Here is a 20,968-nt window from a genome sequence, read left to right as displayed (position 1 = left end):
TTGCAGTGACAATCCTTTACAGCCACAACAGATTCCTGGCTGATGCATGGTTTGTAATTTTAATCAGGTTTCGTGCTAAACAGCTGCCTGTAGACCTTGAATTATTCCCAGTCTTGCCTTAGGCGTTTCTCATTTCAACAGAGTGAAAATACGGCTAGCTGAAGAATGTAGCAGCAAGCAAGCACCTGAATTAAACAGGAATCTCTCAAGCCACATGAGCCTCTACAAGATGTAAAGCAATCACACTATTTCCTGTCAAGCACATTTACTCTGGGCTTACTTAATACCTACTTTTTATTCTTTTCTTTCGCAATTGCAGCAGTCCTCCACAGTGGATCTGATGATTAGGAGCATTTTGTTGAAGCATGCTGGGAAGTATGGGTGCCGGGCCCAGACCAGTGCTGACACTGTGTTTGCCGAGGCGGAACTTCTGGTTCGAGGTGAGCTCGTTATGTGTGTCATTGCACCAGTACACTGTGATGTTGTGTACACTCTTTAGTAATGGATGGGAAGCCATCACCAACAATACTGTGAAATAATGTTCACGGTGTCTGTGAATGTAAGAAATTGGCTCCAATTTGTTAAGTTTGCTCCTGGTGGAGACAATTGCACAGCAGTGATTTCTTCACCCCCCTTTTGACCTTTACATCTTGTAATTTGCTAGGGTCCCTCTGAGTATGGCTGTACAGACGGTCTGTCTGCATGAACAAGTTAAATATGTGTTTAACAAATTGGCTGATCAGATTCTGGGGCTGTTGAGTCTCGCATTGCCAGAGTTCTCTCCACAACGCTGTGGAGTAAGGTCTGGGCTGTGAATATTTCTTTAAACCAATCCCAATCGTCTTGGGCGGCGCTAAGCTCCGGACACAGCGACGGTGGCTCTGCTAAATAGGAGGTGATCTGAAATATTCTTTATAAAACATCCCAGTTAGAGAGGAGATGATCTAACCTAGTCTTTATAAAACATCCCAGTTAGAGAGGAGATGATCTAACCTAGTCTTTATAAAACATCCCAGTTAGAGAGGAGATGATCTAACATAGTCTTTATAAAACGTCCCAGTTAGAGAGGAGATGATCTAACATAGTCTTTATAAAACGTCCCAGTTAGAGAGGAGATGATCTAACCTAGTCTTTATAAAACATCCCAGTTAGAGAGGAGATGATCTAACATAGTCTTTATAAAACATCCCAGTTAGAGAGGAGATGATCTAACATATTCTTTATAAAACGTCCCAGTTAGAGAGGAGATGATCTAACATAGTCTTTATAAAACGTCCCAGTTAGAGAGGAGATGATCTAACATAAATATCTTTATCACAAAAATATGTATATTATAATTAGTGACATTAGCTTCTCCCATATAACTTATCTCTAGTATAGTATTTGATGTATTCAATGATTGTCAACATTAAACGCTAATACAAGGGAGGATCTATGCCATGGTGTGGCCACACTTAAACAAGGGTACTGTTCCTATAGCGACACAAAATGCATCTTAATGGTCTGAAATACAAATGCACTTCATTCAGTGCACCCTTCTACTGGGCACTTTTTGGGGACACAGCACATTGGATTTCATTGAGTAGAGCAGCTGCCAGGTTTTCATTTACAGCCGTTCCCCCTAGAGACCTTAGACGTTTGCTGCACTTGCAGATTACGTTTCTTCTGAAGACTGAGGTAAACACATGTTCAGCTGTATTAAAACACATGAAGGGCTGCCACACAGTCATGATCAGCAGAACTGGTAAACGGCTGCCTTAACTCCAAAAAAGAAAGCTTCAATGTGCCTGAATCAGCGTGAAGTCCTTGGCAGCTGATCTGTGTCAGCCCCAATCCTGGTTCAGTTTAGTATGTCGTGTTCTTGTCTGTTAGTGCAACAGAGAATTGTTGTTGCCACCATATGCACATCCTACTTAATGCTTGCATGGTTGCATTCATTAGTGTAGCTAACAGCAACAAAGCAGGATTAAGACATCACAATATGGACCAGGTGGAATTGATTCAAACAGTAACAGAGATTGGCTGTGTTCGTCCCCTGTGTCATGACATTTCTCAAGTATTGCTGGTTCAAACCTGTAATTTGATCTGTCTCCTACCCCTCTTTCCACCAGGTCCTCCTGGACCCCCTGGAGTTGTAATAGTGGAGGAGATCACTGATACCACGGCCACCCTGTCCTGGACTCGTGGCCTGGACAACCACAGCCCTATCAGCACCTATAATTTACAGGCCCGCAGCCCATTTTCATTAGGCTGGCAAACTGTCAAAACAGGTAATCAATAAGGAGCAAATTGCAGCCTCTAGATCTGTGAGGTTAATGTGGGGCCATAATCCTGCCTGAAGTCAAGTACGGAGATGGTAAACCAGCCCAGCAAGAGCAAGGTTGCTGCCTTCAAATGCCACAAATAAACATTGTTGTGTAAAGGCATGTTCATATATCTAAACACCGAGAGGACTGTGTGTGTGTGTTTGTGTGTGTGTATGTGTGTCCGTGTGCGCGCGTGTGCGTGTGTGTGTCTCCCGCGTATGCATTACAGCAGCGGGGGTGGGGAGTTACTACATCCCTAAATGGCTGATTGTGGTTCAATACTAATAGAGGGCCTACAAGCCTGTGTACAGCAGCGGGTTGGGTTAAAAAAAAGCGTCTCTCTGTAGAAGATCAACGCCAGTATTGTCGAGAGAGAGTGAGGTCGGTCTCACCGCTATCTGTCTCTTCTGTTCAGTCAACCGAGTTGACGGGCGCCATGTGGTGGGCGTGTCGTTAGTACTGCAGATAGGAAACGTAAAATAGACTCTCTATGCGTTTGGGGATTTTGTCAGATGATGTTACAGTTATTAAATCATGATTTCAGCAGTGGAATATCAATAAATAAACAAACTAGGAACTAAGCAATCGGCCCGCTCCAAACGGGCACTGCACTAGTTTTCACAAGGAGACTTTTAAATCCAGAAGTCATGGCCAGGTGTCTTACACTGTTGCTCTGGACAAGAGTCATCTTTTCTCAGATACCTGGTGAAGAATTTGAAATGCAGGTTTGTTTTTCCTTCTCTTTGGTTTTATATGTGAACTTGGCTGTAAAGTAATTTGGAACCAATACCAAATGTCATTCCTTTGAATTTTAGTCAGCGTCATATCAGCGATTAGTGGAAAATTAACCTTTTGGGCTTAAATTATAAGACTTATCCATGTTCATTTAGTATAGATGCACTATAACTGCATAAAAAATGAATTCACTTCATTTTTTCCCTGTACCTTGACAGAAAAACCATCAATTACTATCACTTAGCGTTAAAGGAAGGCTTGCTAAGCATTGTGTGTAATCCATCTTAATATGCCTTGTGATAATAATAGCAGAGTTTAACGTGTGATAATGATTCATCCCCACAGATATATAAATCACACTTTGTATACACTCCTCTCACATCATGTCTCTTCAACCACATTTAATTCGATAAAGCACAATTAAGACTCTGTGATGTATTGTCACTGTTGAACTTGTTAAGATTAGCATGAAGGGGATTGGGCTTTTAGCTGGGCCTCCTTGCAAACAGAGTTATCAGCTCATGTTTGAAGAGCAGCTTGCTTGACAGAGTGGGCTCAGTATGAGCTGCTTTGGATGATAAGAGTGGGAGCTCCTTAGTTAGCACACAGAGACCTCTGGTTCGTTTGTGACATGGATATGCTTTCAGTCAGCGTTTGTTTGTTGTCGCAGGATCAATATTGACGGAGGTCTACTTTGGCAGCCCTCCGGAAACTAGATTAGTTGTGTTACCTGCTCGTAGTTCTCTTCAAAATACATTAAATTCAATTTTATTTATACTATCAAATCATAACAGGAGTTATCTCAGGACACTTTACAAATAGAGTAGGTCAAGACCACACTATCAATTACAGAGACCCAACAATTCCAACACAATGCATTCATAAATCTTAACTTTCTTTCAGTCTCGGGATGTGATTTGTAATTGCATAGATCTCCTCCAAGTCCTCTGTAGATACTGTGAAAATGGAGTTATACTTTCTAATATGGTCTAAATCTGTGAGTAAGCTGCTGTACAGACATCAAACAAACATTTTTAAGTAAATGATGTATCCACACCACCTGGTGTAAAAATCTGCCAAGTCACAGTGGATCTGGAGACAAGGTGTCACACTGTGCAGTCCTTAAGATAATACAATGGTACTTTTTTGTATTTTGGCTCTGTACTCCAGCATCCGGGATTTGAAATAAAACAATGGCTATGAGGTTAAAGCGTCAACACACAGCTCTCACATCCAGGTGGAAACAGCGTAGGAATTATCCCCCAGTTTTAGGGAACAGAACAGAAAGTAATTGGACAAGTTGACAGTCTTGAAGCCGTCATATAAAGTCATAATATGTTATTGTGTATAATAGTTTGCAGTTAATGATTGCCTGCAGGCTACAGCCCAGAGACATCATTACACACTTGGTATCTTCTCTGGTGATGCTCTGCCAGCCGTCCTCCCTTATTGCTTGTTTGAGTCTGGCCTGGAGCAGGGAAACACACTCAGTTGCTTGATCGAGGTCAGGTGACCGCCTTGGCCAGCGCAGAACTTTCAAATGTTCAGCCATAAAAATACACCCTGGCTGTGTCTGAAACTGCTCCCTCATTCAGTCAGTCATTATCACCTATATAGTAATTATTAAATAGTGAACTGGACATCGGACACTCACTGAAAACACATCGTCGCGTGACTTGAGTCAGGAGACGCGTCATGTAAACAGATCAAAACTAAAATACTTCTGTTACGTCCCTGAGACCAACACAGCACTCCGGAGAATAGTAAAAGGTTGAATTAATGTTGCATGTTACATTTCCACTGTTTAGAAACGTCCGCTCCATTTTTCCTTCTCAGTTTTCGCTGGTGCTTCTGCTTCTTCTTCTCCTCCGGGAAAACACGGCCGCGTTGCATTGTGGTATACGGGAGTCAAATGTAGACTACATCGTATGTACACTCAAATTAGCAGTGCATTGTGGTTATTTCAGAGTGGACTATATAGTGAATGAAAATTGGAACACCGCTACAACATGGCAAACACACTATATGGAGCACTATGTCCTTGATAGGAAACAGTTTGGAACACAGCTCCTGATTGCAACGTCAATGGGTGAAGCATCATTGTCCTTTGGGGGGGTGTATTTTATATGAGCCATTACAGGTTTCTATAACACATGTACTTCATATCTCTTCAATGTAATTTGTATTTAAGTGTGAAACAAATAAACCACATAAACAAAAAACTTTCCTACACGTATTACTCAACATGGTCATGAACACTCTGAAACATTCTTAAAGTCTTACATCGAGGTTGCCAAATTTGGGGCCTGTGGGCCAAGTTTGGCCCGTGCTTCCTTTGTTTTAGCCCGCCATGGCATTTGACACACTCATGCTTATGCTCTTATTTTAGGAAGTGCTATAAAATCATAATGACTACAAAAAGTACATTTTGTGCAGCTAAAACGTACTTAATGTGAGTGGTATGGCAATGTAAATCACAGTGCTGGTAAACGTCATAATTACACTATGTCCGTAAGTTTTATCTTTAAAGAATTACGGTATTCTTTCTTTCTCCCGCTCTCCTTCACATGTTGTGAGCCATGCTTACGTCATTGACTTTGAGTCAGCCAAAATTTAATTTTAAATTTACATAGACATATAAAATATAATACAACTTCACATTTTCGGCCCGTGGCCATTTATCCAGATTTGTTTGGCCCTTCATGTGAAAGAATTTGGGCACCTCTGTTTTACATACTGCACATAATGTAAACAGTAGTACGGGACTTGTGATGTGGTGCTTGTTCTGGTTAAATAAATACATATGCAACCCTCTTGACTGCAGACCCAGACCCAGTGACGGGGGACATGGAGTCAGCCATGGCTGTGAAGCTCAACCCTTGGGTGGAGTATGAGTTCAGGGTGGTGGCCAGCAACGCAATCGGGACCGGAGATCCCAGTGCGCCTTCAAGAGGAGTCAGGACTAAAGAAGCAGGTAAAGCCATCACTGCTGGATAAACACTACATTCTAGTCACATTCTGACAGACATACACATTCACCCAGACTCAATATGGTGCTAATGATTTATTGTAGCTTGAGAGCTTCCACTAGCTGGTGACCCCACTTCATGACCATGTAATGTTCTCATTATTAATTTACTCAATTTTAATTGGGCAAAAAGGCTGAAAAAAAGCGTGGTGTTTCTGCTAAAGCAGCCTGTCCTTTAATGCCCTGAGGCAAAGACACAGAGAAGAATCCACTGTTTATGGTGACAGGAATGGACTGAGACGGTCTGGATCCAGCGTGCCGCTTCACTAACTGCTCGTTTCTCGTCCATAAAATGTTATAATTACAAAGGTCAGTGGTCACATGGAAGTGGCTTATTTATCCGTCCTATCTCTTCAGCATAATTAACAGACTAATTACTGTAACTATACACAAGTGTGCTAATTCATCCTTAAAATCCTAATCCGTTATCCAAATGTCAACAAAACATTCAAAATAGAGCACAGGAACCTATTATTACTCTCAATTTGATCGACAGGTATTTGAATGCATTCACCAACACCACATCAACCAACAACTGAGTTTTTAATGTTTTCTTATCCTGTTAATGTTTTTTTCTTTTTTTATTCAGTAGTGTTTTTTTAAATGTATCATTTAAACAGTGAATCCAACTTTATCTGGTCATGAAGGACATAAACTACTATATGACATTTTTTATCTGTGTTTTCATCTTTTCTTTCTTTCAAAAACTGGTTAAAGTGAGTTGCAGTGTTGGGTCAGTGGTGCATTGTTAACCTTTTCTGTTTCACACAGTCCCTTCAGTGGCACCAGCCAACGTCAGCGGAGGGAACGGCCGCAGGCATGAACTGGTCATCTCGTGGGAGGTAGGCTCCCCTGCAACACTGCCTCTGTAGCACAAGCGTGGCAACGTATACTGTATGTGCAAAAAACGCACATATCACAGTGAGTCTGTTGAATAAACAGTTAAAGTTAAACAGTTAGAGTTGATGGAAGCTTTTATTTAGTCTACTCTCACTAAAAAATAATCTTTGCAATCCTTCTATATCAACAACTTGACATTCCAACTGTGGAATGTTTTCAAATCTCCTCAGTGAGGATATAATAAAGATATATCTTTATGCTGTATAAGAGAGGGCCTTATTGTGCTTGAAATTAAAGATGCTTACTGTACAGAATAATATCTCTGTTTCTAAAGAAACTAATGCAGAAACTGCCTCAGGTCATGCATTAATTATACTGGAATTCAAATTCCAATTATAATTACTAGGAAGAGTTCACTAAAGTTACCAGTATAATTTGAGGACTTTGAATTTAGAACTTTACCATCTGCACTCTAATTAAAATGAAAAACATGTCATTCCAGTCAATAGATCAACATTTGGAGTGCTAAAGGTGCTTGCTCCTAATGAACCTGTGTTGATGTTGATGTCCATGCGTTGCATAATGTCTTCTGACCCCAACTAAAGATGTTATTAGTCATCAGAGGAGAGGAACAGGGATCAGTTGCTTTCATCTAATCCGCAGGTAATGAGACGGATAAGAAAAAGAAATGTGTTCAACTTCATGTCAGAAGATATACTAATTGCCGACAGGTGTGTAAATATGAAGCAACGTTTTTTAAAGTGGTAGTTCATGGAAAGTCACCTCAGTCCTTTAATCTTGGGCTCATAACAACATCACTGTGTGCAGTGAAGCCCCTGTGATCTGAAACTGATGGTACTAATAGGCATGCTGAAGTCCTTCAGGCCAGATTGACAAAAGAACAAGTGGAGATAATACATACAGAGCATAATAAATATAAATGCTGATTTGTCATCATGTGTTTTATGAGTTTATTTTGGTCCTGTACGCCAGTGTTTCTCAACCTTTCCTGCGTGTGACCCTCTGAAAAACAGCAGTGTCTGCAGTATTGAAAGCCCAGCATTAAAGCACAGAATGATCATTATTTTAGGATTTGTACATGATTAAATGTGGGAAGGGGCCTATAGGGTGTAAATATTCATCATTTAACTTGAGAAAGTATTACTCACCAAGATTAAAAATGTGTATGTTAGAGGAATTTATCATCAGCCACCTGCTGCTTAGAACACTCCTGAACCCCGCAGGTTGAGATTCAGTTAAATCCATGGGTGGAAACAAGCCCGCTAAAACAAGGTTCCCTTTAGACATCGATGCTGAAACGGCTCCGCTATTGTTCCCTTAGAAATGAAACTGTCACTAAGTAATAAATCCTTCATGTGAATATGACTTAATAATCATGTAGAAGTTGCTGCTGCATGTGCCTTTCATTAAAAACCTTCTCTTTGTGTTGCATGGGAATACTTGTCAGACATTATTAAGGAGGTAAAGCACGGTTGATGGACGACGCGAGTCCTTGTGGTTCCTAAGCTTGGAGGAAACAGTTTAATGATTTTATGATATACAGATGATTGCATTAGTTTACAGCCAGCTGCATTCACTTGGGGTGAGATATGAGGAGTAGCAGCCGTTTGACTCGGTGTGTGCCGGGGACCTGCGTCCTATTCCCAGAACCATGGTGGGATCTCATTAAAACAACAAGAGAAAGACGCAAACTCAAGGGAGAAAATGGCGAGTATTGTCTTAGTTCTAAAGGTAGGACGACGGATGTATATGTATTGAGCGATTTGCTGGAGTATTTAAGGAACAGAGTTAACGTAGGAGGTTGGCATCATCTAAACTCAGACTACGTCTTCCCTGCTGGTAACATCTTTTATGTTTCCTTTTTCAAATACTCAGTTTGGCTTTGGTCTTTCTGGGGGAAATTCAGCAGAAACTTGATCGATTCATAGATTCTCTTTTTTAGATTTGAATGAAAAAACAATAATCAATTATAATAGTGTTTTTCCTTTTTTTTCTGAAAACGATTTACATCAAATGTCCAAGTAGACCTTGGCCGGTGTTCTTGACTGAGATTTTTCTCATTTATATTTTTACGTTTTTATCTAATTGTCAGCTTTGAAATCTGGTTTCTTCAATGTGTCAACACCGAACAAACCCCCAAAACAACCAAAAGTAACTCCCAACAGTAAACAAAAATGTTTGTATTGACAACGACTCCATAAATACCGGTAATAGTCCATAAATAGTATAGTGTATATATTGGATAAGAGACGAGGTGGTTCTGTCCTGAAAAAACAAATGTTAATGTTAAAAAGTGTCTACATTTTTGCTGAGCCCAGTTTGGTGGTTGAGATAGAAGCTTCAGTCTGATTAGTTACTGTCGTCAGTGTTCCTTACATGTGAATGTCTTAATGTGTTGCTGAAGGATTGTTCTAAGGTTGAAAAATATATACACTCAGCTGATAACAGGAACACACTCCCAGCTGCACGGCCGTAGAAACAAAGACAGAATAACCCAGGTGTTGATGCTCTGCACTCCCAGGAAGCCCTGACCCTTCTGATAGAAAAGGGCAGGAGAGATGCACATTATATCCAGTGGGATAACACAGAGGGGGATGTTGCAGTCTGCACAGCAATCTGATATCAGGAGAAAGTCTTGGAGAGAGGGGCTTGTGAGGTGTGAGGGGGCCGAGGTTAGAGCAAAGTGACCTTTCTTCCATTTGAGAGGCAGGCCATGGTAAGCCCATCTGTTGCAGTGTTCTACATGATTTTCTCTGACTTGCTTTCATTAAAATGTAATTCTCCATTTGAGGGTTTGAGAAGAAAGGCTTTCAACTTTTCCAACTAGAGTTGTTCCGATGCTGATCCTGAGTATGGGATATTCCTCCCATTCTGCCTAAAATGCTGGATTGGGTATCGGCAAGTGTGTGAGTTTATGCACCAATATGATATCACGTAATTTCGCTCCAAAAAAATCTTCTCTTAAGTAGTTTATATTCTTTTTACGTTATGACTAAGTAGATAATAAAAAAAAAAGTTCTTTGGCATTGATTGTCTGTAACCTGAGCCAGGCCAAATGAACAATGATAGCAATCATAACATGTCCATACATATGGATGTATCTTATATATATACAGTATAGTAAAGTGTGTGTGTGTGTGTGTGTGTGTGTGTGTGTGTGTGTGTGTGTGTATTTACAGTATATATTTATTTATTTTTAACGCAGTGGTAACAAATCGGTACTTGATATCGGCTGATTCAGGAATCTTATTGGGAAGGAGAAATGGTATTAAAACATTTGTAGTTCCATCTAGGGAGCCAACCAGACCGGGAAGTGATTTAGTCCACTTGGGCAGGATGTCTTTCCACAGTATCAGAGGTTGAAGTGGTTTCTTGTAAGAAAGCACCTGTGTGAGATAAATATGTAACTGTATTGGTCCCAAGGGAAATAATGGCATGGCAGCAGCAACGAATATATTGGTACAACAAACAGAGCCTATTCAAACAAATACAACCATGTTGTATGTTGATTATTTAATACAAATCTCAGATTGACTTAAAATATTGACAGATTAATAGGTCCTCTGTGGATGCTGTTTACAGACTATGTGCATGGTGTTTTCTTGTCATTGGCTCTCGTGATTTTAAGATTTAAAGAGCTTTGTGTCCAAGTGTTGTTAGTTTTGCAGATTGTCATTACAACTTCAACTTCAACTTTATTTATTTGTCATTTTATGTACAGAGTGCATACAGAACGAAATTGCGTTGCAATACAAGCAGGGCAAACACTCCTGCTTCCTCATTAAGAATGGCACAACCCCAGGATCACAGCTCATTGCATTTCAAAGAGGCTCCCACTTATTCTGTTGGAAATTTGTTTAACCATCCAGGGTCTTAGAGTTTGAGGGCAACTTTGTCACAATTGCAGAATTTGCTGACAAAGCTCAAAGAAGGCCAGCTGGGCCGTGAATTACACAGAGCTGCATCAGCCAGGCCAGTGATTAAGATGTTGTTGGTCCCAGCAGAGAGGCCCAATGATGATTAACCTTGAATCTCAGAGTCGTTTCCAATGAATCCATTCATGTTTATGAATATCTTTTTGTAATTTTAAGTCTTGACAATGGTTGTACAAAACGTACCAACTCTCCCGCCAAGTAAAGACAAGATTAGTGTGAACTGTTTCCAAGTGGACAGTTTGGCTCTCAGCCAGGTTCAGGGCACAGCATGTACAGAATTACTATGAGCAATGCTGAGAATTTGCAATTGAGATCAGTTGAAGGGTATATTAGCAGGGGAACAGTGAGCAGATGTGCAAGCAACTGACAGTTATTCTTGTAGTTATTAAGTATGGGAGCCCAACTGCCACTGGGAAGATAACCTTCACATGAGGAGAAGTGCCCCTCAGTGGCACATTATGGGGGATAATGTCCATTCCAGATGGGAAGGTGTTTGGTGGTAGACCATTCCCTGTTTATAAATGAGAGTTATACTATGTAAAGAGTGTCATTAGAGGAGCACATATAACACAGTGAAGACCTCCTCATAAATAAATGCAGGACCCCATGTTGGAAGAACAATCAAGGGAGACTAAAAGTTACACACAACCATGATGGGTGCTTGGTTGGACATTAAACCCTAATAAAGTGTCGTTTCAAGCCATGCATGAATTTGAATAATTACAAAAAGGGATTCTTAGTGAAACCGTTTCTTTTTGAAGGCTCTCTTGATGAGACTGAAGAAACTGTCTATCTGCAGTTACAAACCTCCATGATTGGAACAGATTGTTTTTTAAACCTCAGTAAACTGAGTGTGTGAGTTTGATTATCCAGTTTTTATTTAGACATTTTTGCAGTACAGAGTGAAATGACATGAAATTACTTCTCCAAAAATGGGGGTTCTTCTCTGTCTATTGTTATTGCTAGAATAATTGGTCACCCATCAATAAGTCTGTCAGTTTTCAAGAGCATCGCAGGACAATGCTGAGACGCTCCTCTTAGATGCAGCGTCCTCCTTTTGGCACGTGCCAATTTTAGTCGTTTTAGTTCTGCCCTATTTCTTCTTGTTTCTGCTAAATGCTCTTGGAAATAAATCAGGACTTCGTCAGTGATCAATGGAGATGGATATTAAAGGAGACGGAGCAGGAATGTTAGGCCTTCTTGGCAGTCGAGGCATGTGAGCGCATGGCAGTTCTGCCTCTCCAATCATCTGTGGAGAGTTGTGGGAGCCTGGACGGCCATGGTGGGCAGGGTAATAAGCAGGATGAATGACTAAACGGTCTCCGCAGCTTCATTCAGCCGTCTCATTAGAGTCGACGGTGAGAGGACCATTAGTGATGCCCCTACAGTCATTGCCACTGAGCCCAGCAGGCCCCCCAATTTCATCCACAAGACGTGCCTCAGTTAGATCAGCCCTCTCACACTGGGTCCACACTTGTGACTATCTCAATTCCCAAACCTGCAAGTCTTTCTAGACTTAACTAGCTAATTTGTTCATGCTGTTTTTTTTTTCATGGCTTCAAAAGCATTTCCAGCTCTGACAGTAACTTTGATGGAAGCTAATTCATTTGCACTGATCATCCCTGTAATTAGCCACGGTGATTGGTCGTCGTTGAATGAAATGTGAACTACATCTCCATCCACCAACAACCCCTCTGTAGACTAGATGTCTAATTTGGGAGGTGCCTTCAGGGGACAATATTACTCTGAAGCCTATGCAAATCAACACATTACAGTTTGCAGAGTGTCTGTTGCCAAATACAGGTGTACAGGTGTTTGTGATTTATTAAATTTAGCCAAAGATTTAATCCCTGCAGCTTATCTTTTAATTAAATTCTAGCTCACTTAATGAATTGGCCTATGATTTGATTAAGCGCAGAGCAGCTGTGGCTCCCAGTTTCACCACTTCAGGAAAACCAGAGATTGGCATTGAAGCCAGCCCATAAAACCTGTGTCTCAAAAACCCTCCTGTCAGATATGGAAAGATAAATAGCTACATAATGGGCACAACTGAGCCAGATATGATTTGTTTCCATTATTTCAGACTGATGGCATCTTTATTAACACTGGCAGACAGTAACAGTAAATGGGTAGGAAATTGAGAGCTGCTTACTACCATAGAGGAAAATGTTTTGTTCAGTGAGAGCCTTGTTTGGGCCGAAGGTGTTATTCAAATGAGAACATCTGCAAATAATGCACCTTGAGTCACGGAGCTGTACAGTACTGGTGCTACTACACATAAGCCTGGTTTGCAGTTAATCTCAGTGGAAGACACTTTTTAGACAGAGGTGGAATGTAACTATGTACATTTACATTGATTTAAGTACTAATTTGAGGTACGTGTACTTTTCTTGAGTCTTTTCTACTTCTCCTCCGCTACATTTCACAGAGAAATATTCGACTTTTTACTCCACAACATTCATCTGACATCTTTAGCTACTTTACAAATTAGGATGGGGGATTTTCACACAAAACACAAGTAGTTTATAAAATACGATGTTTTATTATAAACTAAACCGCCCTACAGTACATACAAGTACAGCTGAAAGGATCCGTTGGTGAATCGATCAGACGACGGACAGAAAATGAATTGGCAAGAGGCCATTTACCTGAAACTTTTCTTTTTAATACTTTAAGTACATTCTCCTGATGATACTGACATACTTTTACACAAGTAACATTTTCAACGCAGGACTTTTACTTGCAGCCGAGTATTTTTACAGTGTGGTATCAGTATTTTTACTGAAGTAAAGGATGTGAATACCACGATGATTGTTTCTTTCTGTCCAATATGTTTAGCCTGTATCTGAGGAGTTCCAAAACGGTGAGGGCTTTGGGTACATCGTCGCTTTCCGTGCCAACGGAACCAGAGGCTGGAAGGAGAAGATGGTGACTTCAGCGGACTCTACTACGTACAAATACAGAGACGAGACCTTCCCTCCTCTGACCCCGTTTGAAGTGAAGGTGGGAGTGTACAACAATAAGGGGGACGGGCCGTTCAGCAGAGTTGTCATCATCCACTCTGCAGAGGGGGGTGAGTTCATAGTTGTGCTTGCGTTGATATTGTAAGTACAGAGGAAATGTGTTTCCGTATTTTATGGTTGTCACCATTTTGACTTGTTCCACAGAGCCGAGGGACGCCCCGTCTGATGTGAAGGCGTACAGCATTTCTTCATCCGAAATTCGGGTGACATGGAAACCGCCCAATCCTGGCCCCGGGAGACCTAGAGGATATGAGGTGCTTGTGTGCACTCCAAAGCTGCAATGATTAATTGATTAATCGATTAGTTTTCAACTAATAAATGAATCGCCAACTACTTGGATAAGAGATTTCTTTTTTATGAAAAAAAGTAAAAAATTCTCTGATTCCAGTGAATATCTTCTAGTGTCTTTTCTCCTCTGTGACAGTAAACTGAATATCTTTGAGTTGTGAATAAAACAAGACATTTGAGGACGTCATTTTGGGTTTTTTGGGAAACCCTGATCCACATTTTTCCCCATTTTTGGCATTTAATAAACCAAACAACTAATCCATTAATAATAAGAGAAACTAATGGATGGATTCATTAATAACCATTCATTTCAGCCCTAGTGCACACATGTACATTTACATACAGTAAAGTGTGTGTACTGTGTTCTTTGTGCACGGAGTTAGTCATTCATTTGTGTTGGTAACAGGTCAGCTACTGGAAAGACATGGAGCAGGAAGAGTCGGGGAAGAAACAAAGAACTGTGAAAAACGAAACGTCAATGGTGTTGACAGGACTAGAGGGCAACAGCCTGTATCTCATCAGCGTAAAAGGCTTCAACAGCATCGGCCAGGGTCCTGCCACTGCTGCTGTCACAGCCAACACCAGGAAGGCCCGTGAGTACAGCACTGACTCTAATCACGTATTACTATATGTGGAATACAGGCTACCTGTTCAGTTCCCTCTGTATTCCCCTGTAAGACGGGAAGTAATTGACCTAGTTGGTTAAAACTGTGTTTAAAAGTCTGTTTGACTATTGCGTTCTCTTCTCAGCTCCCGCTCAGCCGCCAACCAACCTCATGTGGATCCAGGAGGGCAACAACGTGACTTTAAACTGGGACCCAGTGAAGGCTACAGACAATGAATCAGATGTCATCGGGTACATGGTAATGATCAATCTCTAAAGTCACGTTTCTTCAATTTCACAACTTAAAGACACATTCATGCAAAGACGATAGATTTGCTAACTGAGAGGAGCCACTGGTTCCAGAAGAATCTTTTACCACTTTAAATAGAAACACAGGATTCAACTGGATCATTTAATAATGCTTTATGTTTATGTTATGACCTTTTAGTTTTAATTATTATTTTGTTTCTGAGAAGTCATGCTTTTACTGTCGAGTTGGTATGACAACAAGCTCTAAATGCTACAGCAGCCACCGTTTTAGCCAGTGAGAGTAGCAAATCAGAACTGCAGCATTTCAGAACCTGTCATCATCACAGTTGGAAACATCACACAAAGGTTTATCAAGGTGTCTAACATTCATCCAGAATCCATTCGGTAGACAAAATATAAACTGTTGAATATATTAGAAGGCTACTCTGAAGTATAAACCTTAGCTTCAGCCAGTTATCGGTTATCAGCATACAGCAAGATGAAGCTCAGTGATTGGACATTTTAACTGAAATGCCCTTTGTAATCATAGTAGAGTCGTCTCTACTAACACTAGCATGCACATAGTCGTGGAACTTTGACTTTGTGTTTAAAGAACCAGATATTTAGTTGTCTAAAGTTGTCTTTGCATAAAATAAACCTGGACACCAGAAATAACTCCTCTGTTTTAGCTACTCTATGATGTCTAAGATGATTAGGGCCCCAAAAAAATTCTGACTTAAATTCTGAGAAAAAAGGCAGATAATTCTGACTTTAAACTCAGAACTCAAACACATTTTTCCACATGTGGCCCTAACCCTCTTCCATAAGTATGAGTGTAATACATGTAAACCTAAAGTGGCCATGTCCTGTAGGTGTTGCTCAAACAGGAGGGCCGAGGCCACAACCAGGTGACCAGAACCATCAACCCTTCCACCATGCTTTCACTGCCAGAGGGAGGCACCTACATCATCGAGGTGCGCGCCCTCAGCGAAGGGGGAGCAGGAGAACTCAGCTCCCAGGTCCGAGTGGTCACCTCCTCTGGTAAGACCCAGGCTGCTCTTCTTTTTGTAGCAATCTTATGTTCTGCCCTTAATTGAGTCACCGCAGCTGTTGTGCGAGCCAAGTTTTCTTTGGCTAATACTCTTTTAATTACATCGCCCACACAAACCTTCCTGCTCTCGCACAGCCAATTAACTTCAAAGCAACTGGCCCAACAGAAAGTTTGCTCTTCTTTTCTTCCGTCCTTGTCTCCGTTTTCCTTCACTGTCCTTTTTTCTTAAGCTAAAACAACATGAGGACTATTTTATCTCAGCTCCAAACACATTGAGACCAACTCATTCAAAGGATCACTGGAGTTATTAAGCATTTTAAATTAATACAGTTCTGGCATTTGTTTTAGCAGCTTTGTTCTCATCAGTATTGATGCTGTCTCAAACCATGCACTTCTGTTCTTACACTTGCTGTTTTGAGTAGGTAGATACTGTTTCAAGGCCGATTCCGATACTGATTATTAGTAGTTAATGATAACCAATATTTGGAACCAATATGCATTTACAGTAAAATGAATCTTACAAACTCCAACATGAAACTTTGTTTAAATGATTTAAGCTATTAATTGATAAATTAGAAACTTTGAACATTAATACCCTTTAACAGATTAGTGGGGGGGGGGGGGGGACATTAAGTCAAACTCAGTGGTGAGGCAGAGGGACAGACACAGAGATGTAGCCGAGCCAAAGTAGTGGACCTTTTAACTAATTTACTTTATCAGTTATCAGGCAAATAAAATATATATATATATATATATATATATATATATATATATATATATATATATATATGTATATATGTATTTTATATATTTGTGTATATGTATCTATATATCTATATCTATTTGTATGCTTGCTATTATACATATTAATGTGCAATAATAACCCCTCTCAAGCTGTTTACTCATGCGCCCTCTCAAAAACTCTCTCTGCGCTCCGGCCATGTCTCCCTCACGCTCAGCCTCTGTCCTCTGTGCACAGAGTAATAATAATAAATAATAACACATTTTATATGTAATGCACTTTACATTTAAACAGATCTCAAAGTGCTAAGTGTGCGCAGGATGGCTTACTGTACCTTTAAAGAGACAAAAAAATGTGAATGCATGAAATGTATGCACTGCACAAGTGAATACACATTGTACACAGTGTACTTCATGTACAGTGGTGTGAAAAAGTGTTTGCCCCCTTCCTCATTTCCTGTTCCTTTGCATGTTTGTCACACTTAAGTGTTTCGGAACATCAAACCAATTTAAACAATAGTCAAGGACTATATATATCACTTTTTCACACAGGGCCATGATGGTTTGGATTTTTTTTCACCTTTAATAATAAACACCTTCATTTACAAATTGCATTTTGTGTTTACTTGTGTTGTCCTTGACTATTGTTTAAATTGGTTTGATGTTCCGAAACACTTAAGTGTGACAAACATGCAAAGGAACAGGAAATGAGGAAGGGGGCAAACACTTTTTCACACCACTGTAAGTGTACTAAACAGAAGTATCCAAATTGAGACACACTGAAACTCTCACCCCTCCCTGTCTCTCAGGTGTTCGAGCAAAAAGCAACCAGTGCTCAGTGCACGGCCCGCCACAGAGCCTCACATGGACCGCACTGCTCCTGGTTCTTCTGGTGCCTTCAGCTTCCTGGTGACGCCACTGTGCCATCCTCATTTCCATGGAGGGAGCCACCAGTCTTTTGCTCCCTTGTTCCCTCAGACTGCCTGCCTGCTTTGGCCTTCCCCCTCCCAAAGGGGCCCGAGGCCTGCCAAAGGGGGGTTGAGTCTGCCAGTTTTCATGCAGCTCTTCAGAGTTCATCCTTCCCTGTTTCGTTTGAGGCCCAGGACATTTGATTTGCAGAGTTCTTTCCAACATCCCGGTAGTGTTGACTGTAGTGTACATTGTGTGGAAAGATTTGGATTCATCATTTAATCACGTGTTCCTCCCATTGACTGGCATCTAACCACTTCCAGACGGCTCCTACAGCTCTGGGGCTCTACAGAGCATGAACAATTCCTTGAAAGCTGCTGTGGTAGTAATACAGGGATCAGCCGGCCTGTTTCTTTTCATTACTTATCTGCATCAATTTACCCCTTGGCTGCCTAACAAGCAATGCAGCAGAAGCTCAGTAGAGATAAGTGCATTGTTTTCTTATTCACACATCGAGGAGAAAAAACGTTTTTTATGGAACCAAGAATCTTACTATTTCCAGACTTGCTTTTTGTACATTGTGTTACCTTTAGAGAAAAACACAGTGGTGTGTGTCAGCTATGTCAAACTCTCTGTTTTATGGTAGTGATTAAGCAATGCTTGGTGATACAGTTTGTTGACTGCTGGATGTATGGAGATAGGAAACAGGTTCCGTCCTGTAGTGCCCGAACACGTCAGTAGACGAAGACAACTCTCGCTGTCTGTGCAAATAAATGTGATGTATATTTTTTAAATGGTTGTTGTTTGTACTTTCTAACATTTAGAAAATCAATATTTCTGACAACACTAACACATATCCATTACTTTCATTATTGATCGATCTGCTGATTATTTTATAATGAAGCGAGTCATCATTTTGTCAATACATTTCTTCTCTTCAGAGGCCTGGCACGGTCCGACCAACAGCCCAGGATCCAAAGATTATCAGTTTACATTCAAATAAAATTAAGAATAATATTACATTTTCCACATTTGAGAAGTAGACAATGTTTGGTATTTTTGCTTTTATTTGGAGTAATCTTATAGTCTTAATTTAAGAGTGTTAATCATTGGTTTTTATATCATTTTTAGTCCTAGTGTTAATATTTGTTCTTATTCATTTGTATGTCTTCTTTTTAGTTTTCATCAGAGTCTAAATTTTACTGTGAAGCATTTTGCGCTGCATGCTTGCAGGAAAAGTGCTACATATAAATAAAAGTGAGTTGAGTTAGCATAACGATTATTGGATAATGAAAATTCTTCATCTAACTGTCAAATCAGCTTCAGCATAAAAAATCTATCCAAATTCACCGTGACACTTTGGTCCTATATGTCAGCTGTAATAGTTTGTCGCTGGTCTATCAGACAGTTTGAGAAGCCTTTCCCAAGTCGGATGTAAACTTTGGGTCGGTTGAATTCCAAACATGTGACATCAGAGGCCACGAAACTTTCTGTGATAAAAGAACCGCTGCCGAGCCAAACGGGGCAGTATCAAGAGTATCTCTCCCTCCTCTCAGGCTCCTCTTCGCCTCGGCTGCACTAAAAGCTTATCTTTCACTGGGCACAAATCCAAATGAATTTGCCCCGAGTGTAATTAATGTTAGAATGGAGATCTGTAGTCCTAAACCCCGCTTGCTTGAGCAGACCTTCTGCTTGCTCCGCCTCCAGCTCCCTGGACTCTCCATCAGAGTCAGGCTAACCTGGCTCCCTGACTCGGGTTCAGACAGGGCTACTAGCTCCACCCAAAGAGATAGGACCACACAGACAAACAGAGGACAAACACTGCTCCGAGCTCTATCTATCCATGGATACTCCTCTTCTTTCACACCTCTCTGTTTTGGTTCCGATCCGAGGGGGAGGCCGGTGGGGTCGCTCTCCTTTCTAACTTGTACATCATTTCCGTCTGTAGTGCAAAGCATTAAGCTGTTTAATGTGGATGGAGGGGTCTTGCGCTGCTTTTAGCGTGTTCAATGATGCCGGCTCAAACACATACCTCCACACAAGTGCTAATGTACCGACCTTTAATTATTCATGCAGCACCTGTCTGTGTTGGTGCATCTGATTTATGATAATGGATTATGTATCCTGCAAGGGGACCTATTTGCTTCAGAGAGCCAGAAGGTATAGTGTCAGCAATTAAAACATGAACTCCCCCTAGGTTGTTTGTGTGTGTGTGTTTTGTGTGTGTGTACTGTAGTTTTTAGTTACTATATGTTATGTTAGATGGTTTTAGGGCTAGTGTATTCTGCTGGAGAGCAACAAAAAGTCAGTTTTACAGTTTAGATTACCTGATATTCAAGGAAATTGTACAATACAAATATATCAAGATCTGAGTCCCTATTAGCATTGAAATGTTATTTTTAATGACTTCACTGTGGTAAGGTGGTCCTATTTACGGTCAGTATCTGCTTTTAAAGGGGAAATAGTCGCATCCGCAGGGGGGGGGGAGCCAGATGTTGTTGGGGGGCTCAGCCCAAACCTAGAGGTTGTCTTGGAGCATGCTACATTTACGGCGGATATATATGCATGATTTTACAAGCCATATAATGGAATGACAATTTTTTTTTTACATCATTTGGGAAAAACATGATAGTTGCCTTGGGAAATAATCATCCTGTAGAGCCTACCTCCTGTTTAGTATCTAACTGTTCTCCAACTATCTTCATCATTCTGAAACCAGAACACAGGAACCTGACACCTAAAAAGAGGCAATTATATATTTCACAGACTGAGCAGCGATATTTCCCCAGTAATATAACTTTTGCTTTGTTAATTTGTCACTGAGGGAAATTGACTCAAAATTGAAGTTATTTAAAAAACCTAAAAAATAAACCCGCTCCTGCACATCCGTATACACTTTAGGCTTTAGGCTGCTTTTAGGACCACAGGAACAAAAGTAGAAGGACATACACATACATACATTATTTATAATCTAATGCTGTTGCAATACATATCATTTTTGGAGTGTGCATTTGGACAACGATGGTCTACTTAGGGCACGCCATTTGCACATGCTTAGGTTTCTCTTCTCTTTCCTGCTCAGTTTTAAACCTTACACACCAAAAGTAACCTTCAAATATGATATCCCAGAAATATCAATTGTTACTACTTTTTGTCTTCATTCATCCACAAATGTCCTTTAGCCTTCTAAAAGTATTAAACCGCCTCGGTGGCATTGTTGTTGAAGGATCGGCTCCGT

General features: G+C 40.6%; 1 protein-coding gene across 2 annotated transcripts in view; it reads left to right on the top strand.

Annotated features, from left to right (window-relative positions):
* The window catches only part of cntn5 (contactin 5), a 117,044-nt gene extending 98,045 nt beyond the window's left edge, over positions 1–18,999 (top strand). For both annotated transcript variants that reach the window (XM_032509553.1, XM_032509562.1), the window contains 10 exons: positions 320–440; positions 2,112–2,270; positions 5,866–6,015; positions 6,841–6,911; positions 13,704–13,938; positions 14,033–14,142; positions 14,583–14,769; positions 14,927–15,039; positions 15,902–16,070; positions 17,631–18,999. In XM_032509553.1, the coding sequence (XP_032365444.1) occupies positions 320–440; positions 2,112–2,270; positions 5,866–6,015; positions 6,841–6,911; positions 13,704–13,938; positions 14,033–14,142; positions 14,583–14,769; positions 14,927–15,039; positions 15,902–16,070; positions 17,631–17,734 (1,419 nt within the window). In that variant the 3' untranslated portion in view covers positions 17,735–18,999. The remainder of the gene's footprint in view (positions 1–319; positions 441–2,111; positions 2,271–5,865; positions 6,016–6,840; positions 6,912–13,703; positions 13,939–14,032; positions 14,143–14,582; positions 14,770–14,926; positions 15,040–15,901; positions 16,071–17,630) is intronic.
* Positions 19,000–20,968: the final 1,969 nt, after the last annotated feature.

The sequence above is a fragment of the Etheostoma spectabile genome, chromosome 3, assembly GCF_008692095.1.
Source record: "Etheostoma spectabile isolate EspeVRDwgs_2016 chromosome 3, UIUC_Espe_1.0, whole genome shotgun sequence".
NCBI classification, from domain to species: Eukaryota; Metazoa; Chordata; class Actinopteri; order Perciformes; family Percidae; genus Etheostoma; species Etheostoma spectabile.
The sequence above is the reverse complement of the archived record's forward strand: the minus strand, read 5'-3'. Positions and strand labels throughout refer to the sequence as shown.